The 20,925-nt window shown below is 45.8% G+C and overlaps 1 protein-coding gene across 1 annotated transcript in view; it reads right to left on the bottom strand.

The window, feature by feature from the left end:
- The window catches only part of LOC135539680 (voltage-dependent L-type calcium channel subunit alpha-1D-like), a 123,509-nt gene that overhangs the window by 53,569 nt on the left and 49,015 nt on the right, over positions 1-20,925 (bottom strand). Inside the window, exons 4-10 of the mRNA XM_064965719.1 lie at positions 19,039-19,178; positions 16,110-16,318; positions 14,396-14,554; positions 14,061-14,257; positions 13,400-13,503; positions 4,412-4,584; positions 1,770-1,847 (exon numbers count right to left, since the gene is read on the bottom strand). Of these exons, the coding sequence (XP_064821791.1) occupies positions 1,770-1,847; positions 4,412-4,584; positions 13,400-13,503; positions 14,061-14,257; positions 14,396-14,554; positions 16,110-16,318; positions 19,039-19,178 (1,060 nt within the window). The remainder of the gene's footprint in view (positions 1-1,769; positions 1,848-4,411; positions 4,585-13,399; positions 13,504-14,060; positions 14,258-14,395; positions 14,555-16,109; positions 16,319-19,038; positions 19,179-20,925) is intronic.

Here is a 20,925-nt window from a genome sequence, read left to right as displayed (position 1 = left end):
ACACAACCTCACATGACACACCGTACATGTCTCACACACACACACACACCAAACAGTACGCAGTCGCACCCTAGGTACCACAGCTGTGGTGTGTCAAACACATCCCTGAGAAAATAAACCTCCTTCGTCAAACAAATTCCTCAACAAAAGAAAGAACGGTCAGATTACTCCAGGCCTTTCTAAGAAATCCCTGTTTGTTTAAAAAAACAATCACACAAATTCAGTTTCAAAGGACGATACCTCCCAAAACCAAATCCATGAGCATCAGAATGACAATAGACTGTCTCTAAAGTGGGTACAGTAGGTAGAAAAACAAGAAAGAAAGAAACATCTGAATATCTTTGAATTAACTAACTAACTTATCTAAAATAGTTACTGGTATGGTCATTGTAATCATCACTATGACTTAACGTGCAGCGTTAGAGACGTGCGGACGCAAGGAATTAAGCAGTATTGACTTTGTTATTATGTTTGTCAATTCGCCGTGGAAAAATGCATAGATTTGTAGGAAATTAGCTTTAAAACTGCAAAAATGTATCTCAGTTACAAGGAGAAATGTGTAGATTTGCAGGAAATACTACAAAAAAAAGACAAACGTTTCTCTTCACTGGACCGTGCCTGTTGCCACGCCCCCTTGCCACACCCACCGCCTAAGCCCATTTCTGATCCAGCGCTACAAATTTCATGTGAGAGCACAGCCTGTTTGTGCGAGGGTACGCACGCACTGCTGCTTAGTTTGTGTGAAAGCGTTCTCTTTGACTTTTGAGTGCTCCGGCATCTATCTATCTATCTATCTATCTATCTCTAGCCCGTTTACTTTGTATTCTTTAGATTTAAATCGACCGCATCCTAATCTCTCTCTCTCTCTCTCTCTCCCTCTCTCCCTCTCTCTCCCTCTCTCTCTCATAATCTGAATGCTGTTGGATGTAGTGATCTGGGTTTAATCCCGTTTGCCAATTCACACGGAGCCCTTAGCCTAGCTGCTTTAAACTGGGCTGTGCATAGAGAGAGAGCGAGAGGGAAATAAGTTGAGTACCTGGCATCAACTGGGGAAGTATGTATTACTATTCTGATCCCTGGTGCTCCTCATCTGAGTCTGGGCTCATTCAGTCAGAAGCAGCAGGAGAGGCTTTATCAAACACTCAGTGCAAATAAGGTGTTTCCTTTTTTTTATTTGTAATAAATTAGCACACGTTTCTAAAAACCTGTTTTCGCTTTGTCGTTATGGGGTAGTGTGATGTCATTATGGGGTCCTGTGATGTCATTATGGGGTAGTGTGATGTCATTATGGGGTCCTGTGATGTCATTATGGGGTAGTGTGATGTCATTATGGGGTCCTGTGATGTCATTATGGGGTCCTGTGATGTCATTATGGGGTAGTGTGTAGATTGATCCATTTTAGAATAAGGCTGTAAAGGAACGAAATGTGGGAAAAGGGGAAGGGGTCTGAATACTTTCTGAAGGCACTGTATACAAAAGGAAAAGCTCGATCAAAAAGACAGGGATTCTCAAACAGAAGGGTCAATCACAATAGCAAAGCACAAGCAGGGGGATGAGGCTGCACACATTACTATATACACAAACACACCAGCTTTCACACACAATTGCAGGCTCACACACACACACCCACACACACCCACACACACACACACACACACACACACACACACACACACACACACACACACACACACACACACACACACACACACACACACACACACACACACTTACTTTTTCAATGTGGAAGGGAAAACCAGGGGATTTACCATGAGTGTCGGAGGACTGGCTGAACCACCCAAACCTGCTTCCTTTCTTCTTCTCTGTGAGGTCAGCCAGAGTCACCCCTTCATGTGTAAAGCATGCAAGCCCATGCATTCAGACAGCAGCGCGCCACACGGCACAGCAGAGAAACATGGGGGTGAGAATAGGCCTCTATCAAGACGAGATAGAGCAGCACAGTGACAATTCACCACAACAACAGTAACAACAACAACAACAACAACAACATCAAAGGTAACAACAACAGCATCAACAACAGCAACAGTACAGCTGGCAACAGCGAAACTGACTGACAACACCAGCACCACTGACACTGACACCAGTAGGATGGACTGTAGTAGACACTGAAGAGGAGCAGAAGAGGAAGACGGGCAGCTGTTAGTCACATGGCAGGAAGCTAGTGTCTGCAGGTCGGGGGGGGGGGGGGGGTACAGTACAGTACAATACAGATCAGTAGCACTACAGTCTATAGTATACGAACATGCTGAAATGCAAATGAACAGCATTTCACATGTACATGTTAGCATACAGTCTCTCGTGTCATGGCCCCGGACCCGGTGACAGCCACAGACAAGTCAGCATGATACCTTTCACATGGTTGGCATCGCCAAGGGGATCCATGTTATTATAACCCCTGACCTTCAGCCCAAGGCCAAGCATTCCCAGCACTAGAAGGCAAGCTACTAAGACTTACTGAAGTTCCTACTACTACCACACCTCCTGTCACATTACTATCCAGGCGGTGTTTCTGTTGACGGTGTGTGGATGGAGGCAGTGGTGCTAATTCTGATGGTAAACGCTAGAATGATCAGACTTTACTCCGCCTTATTTTCCCGTACGTGAACATATTTGACTATGCAATTATTTATTTTTTTGACGATCATTTACTATACCTTACTTTACTGAACTTGGTTTAAAGGTTGAAAGACGAAATCCAGTCATTGACTCCAGACTAATTTGGGGGCGAAAAAGAGAAACGGCCAAGTAAAACAAGTATTTGGAAGCTTGGCAAAGACGTTTGACTAAAATCTCCCTGGTTGGTAAACAGGAGCGGAACTGGGACCGTGTACTGAAGCTCTGCGGTGTGGAGAGAGAGTACAGGAGAGCTGCAGCTCTAAAGATACACAGCGAGAGGTGTGGTTCAACTGTAAAGATACACAGCGAAAGAGGTGTGGTTCAACTGTAAAGATACACAGCGAAAGAGGTGTGGTTCAACTGTAAAGATACACAGCGAAAGAGGTGTGGTTCAACTGTAAAGATACACAGCGAAAGAGGTGTGGTTCAACTGTAAAGATACACAGCGAAAGAGGTGTGGTTCAACTGTAAAGATACACAGCGAAAGAGGTGTGGTTCAACTGTAAAGATACACAGCGAAAGAGGTGTGGTTCAACTGTAAAGATACACAGCGAAAGAGGTGTGGTTCAACTGTAAAGATACACAGCGAAAGAGGTGTGGTTCAACTGTAAAGATACACAGCGAAAGAGGTGTGGTTCAACTGTAAAGATACACAGCGAAAGAGGTGTGGTTCAACTCTAAAGATACACAGCGAAAGAGGTGTGGTTCAACTGTAAAGATACACAGCGAAAGAGGTGTGGTTCAACTGTAAAGATACACAGCGAAAGAGGTGTGGTTCAACTGTAAAGATACACAGTGAAAGAGGTGTGGTTCAACTGTAAAGATACACAGCGAAAGAGGTGTGGTGCAACTGTAAAGATACACAGCGAAAGAGGTGTGGTTCAACTGTAAAGATACACAGCGAAAGAGGTGTGGTTCAACTGTAAAGATACACAGCGAAAGAGGTGTGGTTCAACTGTAAAGATACACAGTGAAAGAGGTGTGGTTCAACTGTAAAGATACACAGCGAAAGAGGTGTGGTTCAACTAAAGATACACAGTGAAAGAGGTGTGGTTCAACTCTAAAGCTTGGCACGTTTTAGGGGAAGGGGGGGTGAGCGATGTAGTAGTGTAGTGCTGCTCACTGGTTGATAGGGAGGGGTGAAGAGAGATACTGAAGATAGCTGTATGAATGGGTAGTAGCAGTTTCGCTGTGTCTGCTCTGCATCATGTGCTGCTTATATAAAGAGGATTTTGGATTGCGGTCTTTTATCTGCTAGAGTAATGGGATGTATCCCTGTTCTCCCTCCTCGGCCTAACTCAACTGGTACACAGAGACCTCTGCACCCATCGCTAAGGTGTGAACTGAGGAAGGCTATGATAATAGAGCATGCAAGTGTGTGTGCACGAGTGTGCGAGCGTGTGCGAGCGAGTGTGAGTGTGCAATATTTTAGTGTGTGTGTGTGTGTGGATGTAACAGTAACCCTGAACACAGAATTACAGTATGTGGTCAATTAGGGCGACTGGACTGGGAAATACCAGATATTCACACTGGAAACCTTCAGTAGCTCCTCAACATGACACTGCTCATACTGTGGACTCTCTGAGTCTTCTGTTGTACACAGGTACACTCACTGGCAGCTCTCGCACCGTGTGTGTTTTAAGCTAGTGTGCGTGTGTCAAATCAAATACATTTTTAGTCGTCTCGTGCACATATTCGCGAGTGCACACGTTCATGCGCGTTTTAGGGAAGCGCATGTACGCAGGTCCGCGCACGTGCGTCGTTGGGTGCTTACGGTTGCGTTTGCCCTCCTCGTAGCCCTCCTCGTCCTCGTTCTCTGGATCGATGTCCTCGGCCTGAGTGATCCAGTCCAGGTAGCCCTTGAGGTCCTCATCCAGCTGTTGCTTCTCTCTCAGTTTCTGAAAGTCTCCACGAGCCTTGGCCTTCTCTCTCTCCTTGGAGAACTCTCTGCGGGCACACGCACGCACACACAGAGAACACACACGCAGGACACACACGCAGAACACACACGCACGCACACACAGAGAACACACACGCAGGACACACACGCAGAACACACACACAGTTACACACACAGAGAACACACACGCAGGAGACACACGCGCGCACACACAGAGAACACACACGCAGGACACACACGCAGAACACACACGCAGAACACACACGCAGGACACACACGCAGGACACACACGCAGAACACACACGCAGAACACACACGCAGAACACACACGCAGAACACACACAGAGAACACACACGCAGAACACACATGCAGAACACACACAGAGAACACACACGCAGGACACACACGCAGAACACACACAGAGAACACACACGCAGAACACACACGCGCGCACACACAGAGAACACACACGCAGAACACACACGCAGAACACACACACAGTTAGACACATGGTAGAGTACGCATGCACACAAAATCACACACAAAACACACACTCGGACTCAATAACGGTTCATTTCACACAATGCCTCACCTAACACAATTTGTATACAGACTGTTGTACAGTTTGTTCTAGGGGTGATCATTTAAATGTTTTTGAAAATGTTTTAATGGGATAGTTTACCGTTTAAAACCAGCCCAAATATTTTTTACTCCCTTATTATACCAAAAATCTGAAAAAAAGAGAAATGTATTACAAGTAATGAGTAATGGGGTATACTGCTTCATTTAATTTCCTTTTTGTGACCTGCAACTTTTAACCAATGTATGTTAAAATAAGTAATTTAGATCCAATAATAAAAACAGATTAACAGTTCTACGACTCAACATCAAGAATCAACAATGTGCCTGCCTTGACACAAAATGCTGAGTGATACGGCTTTTTACAATTATAGTTCAGGGCTCTACACTGATATTATTTACAAGGAGTAGGCTACATGATGTGTTTCTAAGTAGACATGTAGAAGCACACAAATACATCTAGGATTACAATGACTAAAAGTTCATGAATAATCATTTTTGGGAATGATCCATGCCAGGGGCGGCCCTCCCATTAGGCAAGATTAGGCGGCTGCCTGTGGCGGCACTTGAATTTGGGGCGGCATTTTGACAATTGTGTGGTCGCACCAGGCCGAGCCACACCTCCAAACAATGCCGGGGAAGACCCTACTATCTTGGACCCAGACTCAGATTCGTCGCTCCCCGTCCCCGATGACAGTGGTGGTGCTGCTGCTAAATTCGGCTCCCAGACAAAAAAACATAAGATCCCTGTGAGTGGCCAAAATATATACGAATGGATCTTTACGGGATATGTTAGTGCAGGCTGGGCCACATCAGGATAAGGAGGGGCTAAGAGATGAGGAAAGATGAGGGGCTAAGAAAGTGGCCCACTACAAAAGGAGGATGGTGAACGGAGAGAGAGTGGAGAGACCATGGCTTGTGTCACGCCCTGACCTTAGAGCTTTTTATGTCTCTATTTTGGTTTGGCCAGGGTGTGATTTGGGTGGGCATTCTAAGTTCATTTTTCAATGTTTTGTATTTCTTTGTTTTGGCGAGTATGGTTCTCAATCAGGGACAGCTGTCTAACCATACTTAGGTAGCCTTTTCCCACCTGTGTATTGTGGGTTGTTTTCTGTTTTGTGTCTGCACCAGACAGAACTGTTTCGTTTCGTTCCATTTTGTTATTTTGTCTCAGTGTTCAGTTTAAATAAATTATCATGAACACGTACCACGCTGCGCTTTGGTCCACTCTGTCTTCATGCAACGACGAGCTATTACAGCTATTCCAAGCAAAACAATGCAGCCGTCTGTTTTTGTCTGCAAACTTTTTTCACACGAGCGCAAATCTGCGCTGGTCAGGGATGGAACCAGGGACTGGAAGAATCTGTGCCACCCTCCTCAGCTCGCATGAGAAGTCGCATGACCACCTAGATAGTTTGCAGAGGTGGAAGGTGCGGGATATCAGGTTGGTGGCCAAGCAAACTATTGATGCCCAAGCCCCAAACGGGCTATTGACGGAGAGACTCTCCACTGGCAGCAGTTGCTGCAGAGGCTCATAGCCCTGATAAGCTTAACGGCCACTAAAGAACATTGCGTTACGCGGGACCACCGACAGGCTGAACGAGCCAAATAATGGGAAACTTCTGAAGTTTGTGGAAATGCTGGGTATCTTTGATGGAATCATGAAGGAGAGTGGAAGGAGAATACAATCCAAAGAAGCACATGTGCACTACCTTGGGTGAAATAATCCAGAATGAAATCATTGGCATGCTGGCACAATAGATCCAGCCGACAGTGTGTAATGCGCACCAGACAAGAGCAAAACAGAGCAGATGACCACGGTGGTGCGGTTTCTTTCAACAAAGGATGATGGGGCAGTGCGCACAAGTGAGCACTTCCTGGAGTTTAGTGGACTGCTTTACGCAAGGGGGGGGGGGGAGTTGCTCATCTCAAAATGACAGAAACATGACGTCGCCGTCACGGACTTGAGAGGTTCAGGGTTATGACAACGGGGCGAATATGCAAGGGACGCACAGCAGCATTCAAAAGAGAGCGCAGGATGTCAATCCGAGGGCCTTGTTTTGTGCAATGCAGCGCGCACTTGCTGAACCTGGTTCTCTCTGATGCAGCATCGTGTTGTTTGGAGGCGGCTGAGATTTTTAATACCATCCAAGAGTTTTATACATTTTTATCTGGATCTACACACCGCTGGGATGTGCTGAAAGAGCAGGTAAAAGATTGAGTGAGACCTCAGTGAGACGTCTCAGCACCACGAGATGGGAGAGCCGGGTGGAGGCAGTGAAACCTGTGCGTTTCCACCTCGGGGAGATTTATGATGCCCTGTTGCCGATCGCCACCGACACCAAGCTCACAGACAGCTGTGGTGCTAAAACAAGTTTGGAGGCAAACAGCATCGCCGCCAAGATGAACAATTTTGGCTTCATGTGCCAGTGGTCATTTGGTATGGCATCTTGTTCGAAGTCAACATCACCAGTAAGAGTTTGCTGGCAGTGAGTTTTAACCTTTCACTAGTAGTGGCTCAAGTGAACTCAACCAGGGCTGGTGCATTAGCAAGCGCAAAATAGTTGGGTATTGAGCCCTGTTTCACAGTGCAGCCCACGGTCCATCCCAGGAAGAAAGGGTATCTGTTTCGCTACGAGGGTGAGGACGAGCCCGTGACTGACCCTCAGCAGAAATTCAAAGTACATTTCTTTAATCAGATTCTTGATTCTGCTATCCAGTCCATCAACGAGCTCTTTCGCAGCTTTGAAGAGCACAGCCGTGTTTTCAGCATCCGGTACAACATTCCCACCATCTAGGACATGGACACTGCAGTGCTTACCAGGGACTGCGCAACTCTGGAGAGGACCCTTACGCACAGGGATTCCAGAGACATCGAAGCAAATGATCTGTGTAATGAGCTCAAAGTCTTGAGCAGGAGACTGGACAGTGAGGCAAAATCACTCAACGTACATATCCAGACACCAAATGGCCTTTTTGTATCCCAATGCCTTTGTTGCCCTGAGAGTTCTTCTTCATTCTCCAAGCTCAGACGCATCAAAAACTACCTGCGCTCTACTATGAATCAAGAGAGACACTCAATGGACTTGCCGCCATATCAATTGAGCACGAGTTGTCTTACGAAATCAACCTCCAACAAGCATGTATGCACATGCTTTTGCTGCCAGGAAAGCCAGGCGAGTCAACTTGTCTTTGAACGAAAGGTAAGTGTTGATCACACACTCGCATTAATTTGTAAGATTACTCAATTATCTGTCGCCCGTTTACTTTGTACTCTTTAGATTTAAATAGACCACATCCTTCTCTCTCTCTCTCTCTCTCTCTCTCTCTCTCCCCCTCTCCCTCTCTCTCCCTCTCTCCCTCTCTCTCTCTCCCTCTCTCCCTCTCTCTCTCTCCCTCTCTCCCCTCTCTCAGACAATTTAATTTCAGGACCATGGACAGCAACAGAGAGAACACATCACTGACTGCAATGCAGCACCACAAGCAGAGGAAAGAGGCCACTCTTGAGACGAAATAAATACATTCTGAAACTGATGTTGTACAATCAACTTCGACATGTAAATAAACTAAATTTATGGGCATAAATAATCATCGAATTACATATATAATTAGAGCCTATTTCTTCCTATTCCAAAAAATAAATGATAAGCCTACCTGTTTGACAGACACAATTATTCTATCCATAGATACTGTCGCATGCACAGATTAAATACCCTCCGTGTCTGGGAAGGGCTTGGGGTGTTTGGTTAAAACCAGGGCTCGAATTGAGTGAGGGTATCACATACCCTTTGTTAAAGGAAAGGGCAAAAAGGGATATCTATTGTTAGCTTTATATTTTGAAAAAAATACATAAAACATATCCAGATTATATTAAATGTTCTATAATAATGCTTAACTTGGTGATGCCTTGTGGTAGAAACAAGCGCAAAAATGTCCGTGAAAGACGTGACTCCAATGCATATGGGGATATATTGATTCCTCTCTATGACAATCTGAAGCTGAGCTGCAGCCTATACTATTCAAGGGAATGAAACAAATGTACTTTGCTATTCTGTCCCTATTCATTTGAGCTTTTCTCTTTCTGAAGAGAGAAGATGTTTGTTCAATCCCAGGCACCTCTTCGGGAAGCACTTCTGTTGCTGGGTTATACAACATTTTTTCGGCGTCGGCAGAGCCTCTGTCTGTGTGGAAAGGTATCTTTTGAAAGTGACATGCTTAGATTTCGTAAGGATGTCTAAAATGTTACTATTTGCCAACAGTGTTGCAAACAAGACACTCTGGTTTGACATTGAGAAATATGGTAAGAATGCCTATTTCTCTGTCCATTGTCTCGCCTAGGGAGGCAGAACGTCTGACGGTGGACTACAGGAAACTGATCACACATCACTAAGGAATTAACATGATCCACACACCCCCACACAGTTGTGAAGAGGGTACAACAGCACCTCTTGCCCCTCAGGAATCTGAAAAGATTTGGTGTAACCAGTTTGAAATAGCTAGCTAGTTAGCGGTGCGTACTGGTTGCATTTCAGTCGGTGACAACCTTGAAGTAGTTGTGTCTCTTGCTCAGAAAAGAGCTGCGGCTTTTGTGGAGCGATAGGTAACAATGTTTTGTTGTCGTGTTCCGAGGGTCCCTGTTCAGAGGGACGGAAGCACTACTGTTAGATTGACATGGGCCCTCAAATCCTCAAAAAGTTCAACAGCTGCACCATTGAGAGCATCTTGACTGGCTGCATCACCGCTTGGTACGGCAACGGCAAGGCACCCGGCCACATGGAGCTACAGAGGGTGGTGAGTACGGCCCAGTACATCACTGGGGCCCAGCTCCCAGTTGTCCCGAACCTCTATGCCAGGCAGTGTCAGAGGAAGGCCCGAAAAATGGTCAGAGACTTCTGCCACCAAAGCCATAGACTCTCTCTCTCTGCTACCACATGGCAAGCGGTGCCAGTTCACCAAGTCTGGAACCTACAGGACCCTGAACTGCTTCTACCCCCAAGCCATAAGACTGCTAAACAATACCGCTAAATAGATAACCAAATGGCTACCAGGACTACCTGCATCGACCCTTTTTTTGCACAACTCTTTTGCACTGACTACATACACCCACACACACATAACATGCGCACCCATGCATTCTGATGCCACACACACAGATACACACACATACACACACTTTCACACTCACCACACACACTGCTACTTCTGTCTATTATTTATCCTGTTGCCTTGTCACTTTACCCCTACCTAAACGTGCCTAGCTACCTCAATCACACTATACGTGCTTGTTTTGTCACATAAACTGAAATTAGGCGAAACGCATAGCGATTTCTGCACAGAGCTGCTTTAACTCTGCATTGTTGGAAAAGGACCTGTACGTAAGCATTTCTTTCACTGTTAGTCTACACCTGTTGTTTACGACGCATTTGACAAATAAAACATATACTATCGCGATAGTTAGAGTAGCATGTCGTAGAAGAAGGTCACCAACAGATATCGCCCCACCTTAAACTCAAAAAATACCTAATGCAGCAACGCTGTCATGTTCGTTGAAGGAGATCTGCATCTTTCAAATCATTTGCCAAAGGATATAAAGCGCTCCGCAAGTCACCGTTGTTAACAGTTGGGAAAACGGCAGAGAGTGAGACAGGGAAGCGACAGCAGCGAAGTCCGGCATGGCAATACTTTGAGAAGTTAAGTAAGTAGGTGAAATGCAAACTTGGCGAAGTGGAGATGGGCTATAGTGGCAGTACAGGTGCAATGCTTAACCACCTAAAAGGGAGGCACCTTGAGACCCAAACTGTTGCTAGCAGCAGCGCAGGCCCCCGAACAAGAGACAATAGACTGGGTCTTCACAGGAAAGAAGTACGATAAAGGACGGCGTGAGGAAGCCACAGCGCTGATTACAGAAACGATTGTAGTTGATATTGTCAATGGTAGAGGATGCCGGCTTCAATTCCCTGATGGCATATCTTGAACCAGACTGACTACAAGATGCCATGTCGGGAAAGGAAAGTGACGGCACGGACGGAGAAAATGTACAATGATTGCTCTGCAAGTACAAAGCGCGAGCTCTCCAACAGCCCATACAGTGGTGTTAACAACAGATGGTTGGACCTCTATGAATATACAGTCATGCATCATTGCAACGAGCCATCACATTGATGAGGAGTGGGACATGAAGTCCCATGTACTGGCCACTGAGAGCATGGAGGAGAGAAACACAGCAGAGAACCTAAAAACGGCATTAACTACCATCGTTGCTGAGTTGGTGGGGTGGGGTATCTGGTAACCATGACTACGGTAGATTAAACTGCATAGCCCCCTAGCAGTCATACGCAGGGCCATATCTGCATTTCAAATGCACATGTAATTGTATGATGAATCGTTTAAACAATTTAAAAAATATATTTTATTTGTTCAATTATTATTGTTATTTAAATTTTTCGTTTTTATCACATGTAATTGTATTATTATTTTCTTATCGTTTAAACACAATTATTTTTATTATTATTATTATGATTATTATTTTTTTTTTTCTCGTTTTTATGGTCACTAAAATAAGCACCCGGAGTACATTTAACATTTACATTTAAGTCATTTAGCAGACGCTCTTATCCAGAGCGACTTACAAATTGGTGAATAGTAGGCCATCATTGTAAAAAATAAGAATTTATTCTTAACTGACTTGCCTAGTTAAATAAAGTTTCAATAAAAAAATATTTAAAAAATGGTGGTTCTCAGAATGTTCCCAGAGGCATGTGTTTGCAAAGGGCCTGCTAAATTCTCACGATAGAACTTTCTGGAAGCCAATAGGTAATAGCGGGAGAGGATATAACATGCAATGAATGTGATTATAACACGTCCACGTCACAATTGTTGTATACATTGGAAATTGACACGTCAATTTGTAAAAACAAAAGTTCATTTAGCTGTTCTGTTTTGCCCAGCGGGTCTTGTTCCGACGTAAGTTGCTACTTGAATAATCAGTCCCATTCATAACATATTACAGTATGACATACGAATGCCTATAATCATCTACAATTACTATAGGTCACACTCAACTCCACACCTCAAGCAAAACTTCACAGTTCCCCAAAAAAATGATTCACAGCATTTCAACAACAAAAAAAGTATATGGCTTAACAGAGAGAAGGGGTCATAACCCAGGAACATTGCCAACCACCAACGGAACCCTCAAAGAAAGAGCACGCATCATCTGAGTGCTGCTGGCCATAGACTAGCGAGTATTATAAACTAACACCTCACCCCCACTAACACGCTTCCTCCCCCACTGCAGGGGAATGGAAGCCGCAGTAGATACTGGAGCGAGAGAGCTTAGTGAAGGGCGAGGAATGAGATTCATTTCCTCTCTCGGGAGTTTGGGTGGTAGTGGTGATGACGGGGGTTGGGGTGGCGGTAACGGCTCCCTTCGCTGTCGGTTGCCGTGGCGAGGAAACGCAATGCAAAACGAATGAGAGGTCAACAAAGGTTATGCTTGTGGTGGCCAGGGCAGTGAAACAGCATCAGTCTGATTTAAATTGTATTGTATTACCAGTGACTGAGTATCGCCGTACCTGTTATCTGTCTCCCGGAGACTTTCTCACCATTCCCCAACACCATACAAAGCAAGCCACTCCATGGTCTTTCGCTTGTCTCACCCGGCATAGCACACGCACTGTACACAGCGCACAAACACACTGCAGAGCACCCAGCACCCTCAGCCGATTACCCACTCAGCACACCAAGCACAAGGTTAAGCATGAAAAAGGAGCCCAGAATGATTTGACTAACAAAGAAGACGGTGGGCCTAAAGCAGCAGGTTACCAGACAGACAGACGTACAGGCAGACAGACGTAGAGAGAAAGACAGACAGACAGACACATACAGAAAGACGTAGAGAGAAAGACACAGACATAGAGAAAGACAGACAGACGGACAGACAGACAGACACGTACAGAAAGACGTAGAGAGAAAGACACAGACATAGAGAAAGACAGTTAGACAGACAGACAGACAGACAGACAGACAGACAGACAGACAGACAGACACGTACAGAAAGACGTAGAGAGAGAGACACAGACATAGAGAAAGACAGACAGACAGACAGACAGACAGACAGACAGACCTGTATGCGACCAGAGTAGCAGGTTAACAAAAAGACAGGCGTAGAGAGACAGAGAGAGAGAGAGAGAGAGAGAGAGAGAGAGAGAGAGAGAGAGAGAGAGAGAGAGAGAGACAGAGAGAGAGAGAGAGAGAGAGAGACAGAGACAGAGGTGTCTTACCCGCTCAACACTCCCAGAACCAGGTTCAGAACAAAGAAGGAGCCGAAGATGACCAGAGATACAAAGTAGACCCATGGAAGCTCTAGACCCATAGCGTCATTCATCTGGAAGAGCATCCGTCACCAGAGAGAGATGGGGAAAGAAGAAGAAGAAGAAGAAGAAGAAGAAGAAGAAGAAGGAGAAGAAGAAGAAGAAGAAGAAGAAGAAGAAGAAGGAGAAGAAGAAAGAGGGGAGGAAGAGAAAGAGAATAACGTGGATAGTCAGAGGTAGAGACAGGTGAGAAAAAAAGTTTGCTAAGACTGCAAGACGAAGGGGAAAAACCCTCTTTACAGTTGAGAGTGAGAGAAAAAAAGGTGAGGGAAGGTTCTGGGACTCCGAAATATAGAGAAAGTCTTGACTGAACCTTTAATCATTTGAATGTCAGTCACATCCAGGCCTAATGACTAATCTTCTGACACATCAGCTCTCAGAGGGAGTGTTCAAACGGAGACCATGCGGGGAGTGCAGAGGGCACATATGATTTGAAAAGCATTCAACTGCATCGTTGGGAAAGAACTTGTAAGTCAGCATTTCACTGTAAGGTCCATCGCACCTGTTGTATTCGGCCGCATGTGACAAACGCAATTTGATTTGATATGACCTCTATGACGGAGAGCCTCACCCAGTAGAGCACGTCCGTCCAGCCTTCCATGGTGATACACTGGAACACGGTCAGCATGGCGAACAGGAAGTTGTCAAAGTTGGTGATGCCGTCATTGGGGCCGTGCCAGCCCTCCCTACACTCGGTGCCATTGATGGGACACTGGCGCCCGTGCCCTGAGATCGCACATGGAGCCGGCTCGTCCTCCGCTATCATGCCTACAAAGAGAGAGGGGGGGGGGGGACAGCCGGAAAGAGAGAGACTGAAATCACAAATGCAATGGTCAGTCACGTACACGCACACAGATGGTAAGATGCAAGATGCACGCACGCACGTACGCACGCACACACACACACTCTTACCTGTGCTAGGGAAGAAGCAGGTAGCGTGCATTTTACCAATGAAGAGCTCAAGGCCGATGATGGCGTAGATGATGATGACAAACAGGACCAGCAGGGCGATGTGGAGGAGAGGAACCATGGCTTTAATAATGGAGTTCAACACAACCTGTAAACCTACAGAGAGTCAAACATTCGTGTTAGAGAAGGACGACATAGGTAGGTGTTTGTGCGTGCGTGTGTTAGAGTAAAACTGTGTGTGGTTGAATATGAGTCAAGGTCGATTAGTAAACGCTCTTGAATCCAGACCACATATCTCCCTGGTGACAGGGGGTCACCTCGTACAGGATGTCAACAACAACTGCCCGAGTTACACCAGGAACGCACAATCCCTCCATCAGTGCTTAGACTGTCCGCAATAAGCCGAGAGAGGCTGGACTGAGGGCTTGAAGGCCTGTTGTAAGGCAGGTCCTCACCAGACATCACCGGCAACAACGTTGCCTATGGGCATAAACCCACAGTTGCTGGACCAGACAGGACTGGCGAAAAGTGCTCTTCACTGACGAGTCACGGTTTTGTCTCACCAAAGAACTTGCAGGTGCCTTGGTGGAAGAGTGGGGTAACATCTCACAGCATGAACGGGCAAATCTGGTGCAGTCCATGAGGAGGAGATGCACTGCATTAATGCAGCTAGTGGCCACACCAGATATTGACTGTTACTTTTCATGTTGACCCCCCCCCCCTTTGTTCAGGGACACATTATTCCATTTCCGTTAGTCACATGTCTGTGGAACTTGTTCAGTTTATGTCTCAGTCATTGAATCTTGTTATGTTCATACAAATATTTACACATCTTAAGTTTGCTGAAAATAAACGTGAGTGACAGTGAGAGGACACGAGAGGACGCTTATATATATATATATATCATTTTATGGTTTTTATTTCTCTTGGTCCCCACACCACCTCAATGGTCATGCTGCTCCCCCTATGGTCATTCCCCCTCACCACCTCAACAGTCTTTACTCAGCCTGCAACCCAATAAAAATGTATTTATTCATCACTGCTACAGTTGTTATGATGTATATCGTTCTCTTTCGGTTTCTATTGTTTTAATCACCATTTTCATTATTTTAGTTCACTTTGTCCTGCATGTTAGAGCTCGGAGCCTAAGATTTCAACTGTACTATGCAATCACACCTGCAACCCTGTACATGTGACTGTTAAACCCTCTGAATCTGACTTTGCTGATCGGTGGTTGTCCCACCTAGTTATCTTAAGATGAATGCACTTACTGTAAGTCGCTCTGCTAAATGACTCAAATGAAATAATGAAAATCAGGTCACAGTTTGCCGCAGTGTTATTTACTGGGGTGGTGTTATGTAGTGCCTTTTTCAGAGGTTAGCCTATATACTCTAGGTCAATGGAGGTTTGCTGTGCATGTTTCATCATGGGGGTCAAAGGTGAGGGATCAGGCAGCACTCACAACAACACTGTGTTCGTGTCAGACCTAGGTTAACATACTATTTGAAATATTTAAAAAGTACATTAGCCTGCCTGGAATGCCAGATGGATGAGGTTCGCACTCCTTCTAATTTTTTCTACTCCATGGTGTCAGGCAAGCTCAATCAACTCCAGATAAAGTATTTGAAATGATCTCAAACAGCATTTGAACCTCGGTCTGGTTGGTGTTGTTGTGGGGTCAAAGGTGAAGGGTCAGATAACAGTAACTCACTGGGCACTCCTGAGACCAGGCGTAAGGGTCGCAGGACACGGAAGGCTCGGAGGGCTTTGACGTCGAAGCCGCCTGACTTTCCCCCGTGGCCTTGGGCGGAGGGGTGGAGTGCCGCCGCCGCCGCCGCCGCCGCAGCCGCACCCGCCTCCGCTTCCTCCTTCGTCTCAACAGAGTCTTTGGTCAAAAGCTCCAGGACAACACTGAACAGCCTGTGGAGAAAAAGCAGGGACAAAATGCTACAGGAAACACATCAGAAAGAGAATGTTGCAGGTCAAACGTTCCAGGACGGCACTGAATTACTACAGAAAGAGAGAGAACATGTTAAAAAGACTGGAGCATTGGATTCAGGGCCCATATTCCTCTCCCAGAGTAGGAGTAGGAGTGCTGATCTAGGATCAGGTTCCCCATGTTCATGCAATCTTATTCATTATGAAATGAAAGGCAAAACTCAGTAGATCAGCAGTCCCACTCCGAGACTTTATAAATACGGGCCCAGACCAATACAATAGACTCTAAAGAAACGTACAGTTGGGCTGGTTAAAAAGTTTCCCTGCACTAATTAGAATTTTTTACCCGTGCTACAGATGGCAATATCGATCCTCTAATAATTGGTTTGCAAATGATTTTTCAGGGGGTGCTGCAGAACCCTCAGCACCCCTTCTTCCCGCGGCTATGGTGCTGAGAGAACATTTCGCTGTTTTGAAGCACATTTCCTGCAATTCTATGCATTTTGACCATGCGTACTGAAGTGTTCCTTTGCTCAAACATAATAACAAAATCAATATTGCTAAATTCATTGTTTTGGAATGTTCAATTCTCCCTGACTGCCTTGCTTTTGCTTCGGTGATTGTTAGTTCTCAAAGATTATATAAATATATATTTAGGTCCAGTATCTTTTCTTTTCACACACACACACACACACACACACACACACACACACACACACACACACACACACACACACACACACACACACACACACACACACACACACACACACACACACACACACACACACACACACACACACAAAATGGGCTGAATGGAGTTGCCAGGCCTCTCACTGAGGTGTTTGATGGCTCACTCATCAGTTCATATGACAATAATACCATCAGAATAGATTACCATCAGAACAGAATACCAAATGTATATGCTGAGCCCCTTTTATTATACTGTAACTGTATTTTCTTGTAGAGCACTTAAAAAGAAAATCTGATAATGATGACAATGATGACAGATCCCAATGAAGCCATCATTTGATCTGACATCACTATATATACAAAGGTATGTGGACTCCCCTTCAAAAATAAGTGGCTATTTCAGCCACACCTGTTGCTGACAGGTGTATAAAATTGAATACACCGCCATGCTTGGACCCTTACTTCCAGTGAAGGGACATCTTAACGCTACAGCATACAACTTCCAACTTTGTGGCAACAGCTTGGGGAAGGCCCTTTCCTGTTTCATCATGACAATTCCCCCATGCACAAAGAGAGGTCCATACAGAAATGGTTTGTCGAGACCGGTGTGGAAGAACTTGACTGGCATGCACAGAGCTCTAACCTCAACCCCATCGAACACCTTCGGGATGAATTCGAATGCCGACTGCGAGCCAGCCCAACATCAGTGCCCAATGCTCTTGTAGCTAACTGGCAGTTCCAACTTCTAGTAGAAAGCCTTCCCAGAAGAGTGGAGGCTGTTATAGCAGCAAAGAGGGGAACCAACTCCATATTAATGCCCATGATTTTGGAAAGAGATGTTTGTCGAGCAGATGACCACATACTTTTGGTCATGTAGTGTACTTTGTGCAGTCATTTGGCCTGCGTGCAGTATTTTAGTGTGTCCATTTCAGTTGTGAAGATATTGACACGTCTATATTTGGATATCGACAGGGCTTATCTTAGTGTTCCGTTTCTATGATCATTTCAATGCGTGTGCTGTAGTCAGTCAGTCAGTCAGTCAGTCATCCTAGCAGGATGCATCTCTCTGCATCTGACTGCATGACAGATCAACCCACATGCCGCATACAGGCACAGATCTGACCTAGCTACCCACTGGACTGTGTGTGTATTAGAGAAGGGAGGGAGGGAGGGAGGGAGGGAGGGAGGGAGGGAGGGAGGGAGGGAGGGAGGGAGGGAGGGAGGGAGGGAGGGAGGGAGGGAGGGAGGGAGGGAGGGAGGGAGGGAGGGAGGGAAAGCTAGAGAGGAGGAAAGGAGAAAGTGAGAGAGAGAGAGAGAGAGAGAGAGAGAGAGAGAGAGAGAGAGAGAGAGAGGAAAGGAAAGGAAGAGACAGAGAGAGAGAGAGAGAGAGAGAGAAAGAGAGGAGAAAGAAAGGGAGAATATGGAATGAGAGAGAAAAGGAAGCGAGGGTAGGAGAGGAGCGATGGAACATGGCGTGATGGTGAGTCACTCCAGTGGTGGTAAAGTTGTGATTTATCCTCCATGTCTTTTCTGGGTCATATACTGTAAGTGGATGAGGGTCCGTCCATATTAGTACACCGACAGTGAACACATCCGGAATGGCACCCCATTCCGTATATAAGAGTGTACTACTTTTGACCAGGGCCCAGGAATGTACCACCTCAACCTCTGTCACAAACAAGTACAGTCAGGCTCAAATGAGGAGCTGCAGTTCAAATTCAAATCCTAAACTGAAACACAAAAAATATGCCCTGGGCCTGTATTCATCAAGCTTCTCAGTGTCTGAGCATAAGTACGGTTCTGGAATCAGATTGGCCTTGCAAATTACCATGAATGGACAGGAGGGAACTGACCCTAGATCAGCACTCCTACGCCGAGACTATTTAATGAAGTACTTCACAACACAATCAGAACTGAGGAAGTCCATACTATCGAAAATCACTGTATCCCTTCAGATGAATTCCAGATGAATGAGCGGCTGGAGAGTAAGGAAGAGTGGAGATACCTACCCGACAACGACGATGACAAAATCCAGCATGTTCCATCCGTTTCTCACATACGCGTTCTGGTGCGCCACTAAACCGTAGGCGATAATCTTCAGAAAGGTTTCGATAGTGAAAATGACGAGGAAGACATGTTCTACCGTTTCCTGCAGAGAGAGAGAGAGAGAGAGAGAGAGAGAGAGAGAGAGAGAGAGAGGGAGAGACAGCGAGAGAGCGAGAGAAAGCGAGAGAGAGAGAGAGAGAGAGAGAGAGAGAGAGAGAGAGAGGAAAAGAAAACAACAGGTCGCTATGGGAGTTGGGCCATACTAATGATTTATTATACAGTAGTGGCCATTCATATTAGAATATTAACACACACACACACACACACACACACACACACACACACACACACACACACACACACACACACACACACACACACACACACACACACACACACACACACACACACACACACACTAGGGTTGGGCAGTATACCAATTCTCCTACCGTCATAAAGTTTCTGTGCCATACCGGAGTACACGGTATTCCCGTAAATACACACCAGGTGCTCTATACATTTAAAAAAAATAATAATAATTTCAAAAACTACGCACAAAACAATTTAGGCAACAGGGATCTTGATCCGGGAAGGGATTTGAATGTCTCTGCTGTAACCAAGAAGCTTGAGGTTGACATTTAGCCACTTACAGTAGCTAGCCAGTTAGCAAACTAAATGCATTGCTGGAGCCCTGAGATGGATGTAATTTATTTGACACGTTTCTTATAGTTATACCAAACCTATTGTTCTAAGTGGTGGCGTAGCACAAACCCCCGCAGCTGTTGGGATTTCAAAATACCCCGGCAATACGCTATTAACGGTATATCGCCCAAGCCTAATACCCACACAGTACACACAAGCTAAACACACACAATCCATTTAGGTCATTTCTCTGTTTCTGGAATGCATTCACTGGAGAGAGGCAACTACAACCGTAGAGAGACAAAAGGGATAGAAAACTGTAAATTCTCTCACTGTTACGTAAACGCCAATAACCGTGATGGCTGCAATGAAGGGAGCACCTGGACACGCACACACACACACACACACACACACACACACACACACACACACACACACACACACACACACACACACACACACACACACACACACACACACACACACACACACACACACAACACACACACACACACACACACACACACACACACACACACACACACACACACACACACACACACACACACACACACACACACACACAGTTCATCCAGTTACACAAACACACACACACACACACACACACACACACACACACACACACACACACACACACACACACACACACACACACACACACACACAGAGGGATACAGTTCATCCAGTTAATCAACGTCGTACAAAGTGTTTCCCTCGGCCCGCTGCAGCACTGTCCAGACAGCTGACCACCACAACCCCACCATCAGGCTCAAATCTTCCAACCGGAGCATGGTTTCGTTCTAGAATCCCCCTGGGTCTGCGTCCCAAATGGCATCCCGTTCCCTAACTTTTGACAGGGGCACGTTTGAGGTACGTTTTGGGACAAAGCCCTGGCCACCACCTCAAAGTGGCTGTATTCAGGTCGGGAACAACAGACAGAGCTCTGACTTCATCAGATTCGAACCAAACAACTCATCCCATCTCAACAATGACCCGACATGACACAGGTCGAAAACAGACAGACACTCGGGCGCGGGCCCATCCAATGTGACCCAGGAAGTACAAAACACAGTTTCCGAGGTCCGCATAGACGGGATAACTTGGCGGCACCATGGTGAGTGTCTTGCTGTGGTAGGTACTGTAGACAGGAAGGACAGGATAGGGAGCGACAGATGCTGGATGAGACA

This window comes from Oncorhynchus masou, chromosome 5, assembly GCF_036934945.1.
Source record: "Oncorhynchus masou masou isolate Uvic2021 chromosome 5, UVic_Omas_1.1, whole genome shotgun sequence".
In the NCBI taxonomy this organism is placed as follows: Eukaryota; Metazoa; Chordata; class Actinopteri; order Salmoniformes; family Salmonidae; genus Oncorhynchus; species Oncorhynchus masou.
Note: the sequence above shows the minus strand (reverse complement) of the source record. Positions and strands in the feature narration are given on the sequence as shown.